Consider the following 5,082-nt stretch of genomic DNA (forward strand, 5'->3'; position numbering starts at 1 on the left):
ATGATATAGTGTTGTATATGGTGTATGGGATGATATAGTGTTGTATACAGGTCCTTCTAAAAAAATTAGCATATTGTGATAAAGGTCATTATTTTCCATAATGTAATGATAAAAATGAAACTTTCATATATTTCAGATTCATTGCACACCAACTGAAATATTTCAGGTCTTTAATTGTTTTAATACTGATGATTATGGCATACAGCTCATGAAAACCCAAAATGCCTGTCCCAAAAAATTAGCATATTTCATCCCACCAATGAAAGACAAGAGTTTTTAATACAAAAAACGCCAACCTTCAAATAATCATGTTCAGTTATGCACTCAATACTTGGTCAGGAATCCTTTTGCATGAATGACTGCTTCAATGCGGCGTGGCATGGAGGCAATCAGCCTGTGGCACTGCTGAGGTGTTATGGAGGCCCAGGATGCTTCGATAGCGGCCTTAAGCTCATCCAGAGTGTTGGGTCTTGCATCTCTCAACTTTCTCTTCACAATATCCCACAGGTTCTCTATGGGGTTCAGGTCAGGAGAGTTGGCAGGACAATTGAGCACAGTAATACCATGGTCAGTAAACCAGTTACCAGTGGTTTTGGCACTGTGAGCAGGTGCCAGGTCGTGCTGAAAAATGAAATCTTCATCTCCATAAAGCTTTTCAGCAGATGGAAGCATGAAGTGCTCCAAAATCTCCTGATAGCTAGCTGCATTGACCCTGCCCTTGATAAAACACAGTGGACCAATACCAGCAGATGACATGACAACCCAGTGACTGTGGAAACTTGACACTGGACCTCAAGCAATGTGAATTCTGTGTCTCCTCTCTTCCTCCAGACTCTGGGACCTTGATTTCCAAAGGAAATGCAAAATTTACTGTAATCAGAGAACATAACTTTGGACCACTCAGCAGCAGTCCCAGGCAAGATGCTTCTGACCCAGTCTCTTGTTCAAGAGTGGCTTGACCTGGGGAATGCGGCACCTGTAGCCCAATTCCTGCACACGCCTGTGCACGGTGGCTCTGGATGTTTCTACTCCAGACTCAGTCCACTGCTTCCGCAGGTCCCCCAAGGTCTGGAATCGTCCCTTCTCCACAATCCTCCTCAGGGTCCGGTCACCTCTTCTCGTTTTGCAGCGTTTTCTGCCACACTTTCCCCTTCCAACAGACTTCCCACTGAGGTGCCTTGATACAGCACTCTGGGAACAGCCTATTCGTTCAGCAATTTATTTCTGTGTCTTACCCTCTTGCTTGAGGGTGTCAATGATGGCCGTCTGGACAGCAGTCAGGTCGGCAGTCTTACCCATGATTGAGGTTTTGAGTAATGAACAAGGCTGGGAGTTTTTAAAAGCTTCAGGAATCTTTTGCAGGTGTTTAGAGTTACGTCGTTGAATCAGATGGTTAGGTTAATAGCTTGTTTAGAGAACCTTTTCATGATATGCTCATTTTTTTGGGACAGGCATTTTGGGTTTTCATGAGCTGTATGCCATAATCATCAGTATTAAAACAATTAAAGACCTGAAATATTTCAGTTGGTGTGCAATGAATCTGAAATATATGAAAGTTTCATTTTTATCATTACATTATAGAAAATAATGACCTTTATCACAATATGCTAATTTTTTGAGAAGGACCTGTATGGTGTATGGGATGATATAGTGATGTATATGGTGTATGAGATGATATAGTGTTGTATATGGTGTATGGGATGACAGTGTTGTATATGGTGTATGGGATGATATAGTGTTGTATATGGTGTATGGGATGATATAGTGTTGTATATGGTGTATGGGATGATATAGTGTTGTATATGGTGTATGGGATGACAGTGTTGTATATGGTGTATGGTATTCTGTAAAGAACAATGCCATTATTGAAGACAGTCATTCACATTTATTAATTGAGGTGTGAGGGAGGACTCACATGGAGAGAAGTCATAATACAGAGGATCAATGTTGTGCAGCAGCTCCAGTCTGGGTGAGGCCAGCCCTTTGCTGTAAGATAAAAGCAGAGTTTCTGTAAAATGTACAGCCAGCACACATGCACCATGGAGGCTGACTCATGCACAGAGAAACCCACTGGGATCAGTCAATCTGAACCACACTCCACCACTCACACTGACCACAGCTCTGATATCTTCAGAATAAGTGGCTCTGCGCCGCCTGCTGGCTGCTTCATTCTGTCCGTCTGCTGCTGCTGTTAACGGGCAATTTGCTTCAAACCAAGTGAAGCTGCAAAGCAGCAAAGACCAGAAGCAGATTTTCTCTTCCATGATTGTGCAGTTCAGATGGCAGCGCCAGCAGCTGGCGGTCAGCTGACCTGCAACGACCAGCTCGATCCAGGCAGCCTGTAAGTGGTACTTTGTGGTCCAGGCCAAGCCTGGAGTTTTTCTGCTGCAGCCCTGAGTTTCACCTCATTCCTTGTGTCCTAATGTAGTTTACGGATATCATGTGTCAGTCAGACGGTGGTCCCTGACAGCTGGTGGGACGACCCAAACTCACATGGAAGTACATCTGCGGTCTGAAAACATCTTTGTGTGGCCCATTAATTAACCTAAAGTCAGTGCAAAGTGAGGATACATTACGTGTGATACATTTAGCACTTTGAGCTGAATTACAGTATGTCAGGTATGTTGCTTCAGGGAAAATGTTCTAGCAGCAGAACGCCACAGGCAGGAAAGAAAAGACAGACTAAAGACTTGTGTAAGAAAGACTGAAGGCGTTTCCTCCTCCTTCAATCCAAAGCAACACAAGAGTGAAGGAGGAGGAACAGAGTCAGGGCCAGGAGAAGCTGAACACAGAGGACACTGGCTGAAGAAGACACTGGAGCACAAAGAAGGTCGTCAGAAACAAGAGAACAGGCCTCAAAACTCAAAACTCCACTTCAGTCCAAGCTTTGAGGAACTCCAGACCTTCCAACAGCATACTGGGGGTTTCTCGTGTCCTGGAGACACATCTCACTGTACAGGCATCATTCCGGACACCGTGCAGACAAACACCCACCTGATGGTGCTCCACATGTCGAAGCCGTCCAGCGGCTTGGTGCCGTTAGTCCTCCCACCTGCCAGGTGAACCAGAGTGGGTAGCCAGTCAGAGATATGGATCAGTTCACGGCTGGTGGTGCCGGCTTTCTCCAGCAGTGAGCTGGAGACGAAGCCCACACCCCGGACCCCTCCTTCCCACAGGGATACCTTCCTTCCCCGCAGAGGCCAGTTGCTGCCACCAGCTAAGGTCTGACCCCCGTTATCTGCCGGGAAACAAAATGAGAAGGAAAATCATGAACTTGATGTTTCTAAACATTGATTGAAGAAGAAACACCTGTGGGACCGTTCAGAAGCGAAACAAAGGTAAAGAGATGTTTTCAACTTCAACGTTAAATGTTGTCTTGACATTTTATTGCAACTGAAGCAAATGAGCAGAAAACTGAACATTTGTCAAAACAGAATGCGTCATCCCAAGGGCGTCACAAGCATCTATAATGAGGGGGGACACGACCCCTTCACATATGGAATATCTTACAAAAAGCCCTGAAGCTCTCGACCTCTCTAAGAATCAGTTGGACTCCTGACAAGGACCGATGCAGACATGTTCCTGTTTTGAGTTTTCTACATTTCTCTTATAATCTCAATGTTTTTGTTACTTTTTGCATCTTATAATAATTTGTATAAAAAAAGAAAAGAAAATCTGTATGCCTCTTTTATAATTGTCTGTTGTTGTCGCTGTTGTCATCATTCTTTGTTAAATCAGGTCTCTGTTGTAAATGAGTCCTCGAGCTCAGTGGGACCAACCTGCAGAAATAAAGGTTGAATGAATATAATGGTTGTGACACCCATGTGTCATCCACAGTTTAACCTAAGAGACAGAAAGATATACGAGTCTTTATTCATAAAAAACGAGTGTTTGACACCAATTATGTAAAAGACTAAACGTTTATTGACTGTGACATCATCTGCTCTGATGTCATTTGGTATGGCTGATGAATAAACACAAAAAAACAAGAAACTTTAGTTTTTTATGTTTAAATGTTCTTGATTTTATATGTACAGCACTTTGTTGCAGCTGTGGTTGTTTTAAAGGGCTTTATGAATAAAGTATAATCATTATAAAAATACAGCGGTACGCCCATGTCCCCGTCACTGACGGGTGTGAACAGCGCATGCTTGTAGTTTTCCAGATGAGTGTTTTTCTGGACTGGAACTGAAGAGAGGAGGAGGTAAACCTACATGTCTAATGTTTGAACCATGACGTGGGCAGACGTTCAGCTGTGGACAACTGACGTCGTTTCTTCTTGTCTGAGGCAGCGCAGAGTGACGGATCCTGGTGAGGACACCACCACCAAGAGCAGAGGTGGAGCCAGGGGGTGGCCCACGGCCCCCATAGATTAGTCTTCGGCCACCCTAAGAGCCACCCAATTTATTTGAGGAAATTACACTTTAAAGCAAAATAAAAACTAGAAAGCAGTTTCTTCGAATGATTGGGATGGTTGGTTTACAACCAGCAGCAGCAACACGTCGAACTCGTTAACACTCATGAAACGACATCATCCAAACGTGAACTAGTTTAGTTCAAAGAGCGAGAACATCATCATTTAAACAAACTTTATCAGGTCATTCAGGTCGGTCCAGAGCAATAACACAAGCTGTAGGAGTTTTTAAAGCTCTGGATCCACGTCTGAATGTTGTTGATGTGCCAACTTTAATATAAAGTTCTTGAACCTCACTGCCTACGACATCCCATCACATCAACACGTCAGCCAAACAGTTGTAGCAGCACTTTATGAAAAAGCTAAAACCACTATTGTCAACAAGATATTGAGTGTGTCCACTGTGTCTCTCACCACAGATGGATGGACATCACGAGCAACAGAGAGCTATGTACAGTAACTCTAACTGTACACTGCATTACACCAGAGTGGGACATGGCGAGTCACGTTTTACAAACCAGGGCTGTTTATGAGCAGCACACTAGCACCAACCTTACAGAGCACCTGAAGGAGGCGCTGCATGAATGGAAGCTGGAGAGACCTGGGACCACTATTCCTGTTACACGTATCTCCAACATTAAAGACACGTATCTCCAACATTAAAGACA

The 5,082-nt window shown here is 43.9% G+C and overlaps 1 protein-coding gene across 1 annotated transcript in view; it reads right to left on the reverse strand.

The window, feature by feature from the left end:
- Window positions 1–5,082, reverse strand: part of LOC119424603 (arylsulfatase B-like) — a 26,051-nt gene that overhangs the window by 12,155 nt on the left and 8,814 nt on the right. The window contains exons 5-6 of the mRNA XM_037692090.1: window positions 2,995–3,238; window positions 1,916–1,986 (exon numbers count right to left, since the gene is read on the reverse strand). Coding sequence (XP_037548018.1) covers window positions 1,916–1,986; window positions 2,995–3,238 — 315 coding nt within the window. The remainder of the gene's footprint in view (window positions 1–1,915; window positions 1,987–2,994; window positions 3,239–5,082) is intronic.

The sequence above is a fragment of the Nematolebias whitei genome, chromosome 18, assembly GCF_014905685.2.
Source record: "Nematolebias whitei isolate Nwh7 chromosome 18, NemWhi1, whole genome shotgun sequence".
NCBI lineage: Eukaryota > Metazoa > Chordata > Actinopteri > Cyprinodontiformes > Rivulidae > Nematolebias > Nematolebias whitei.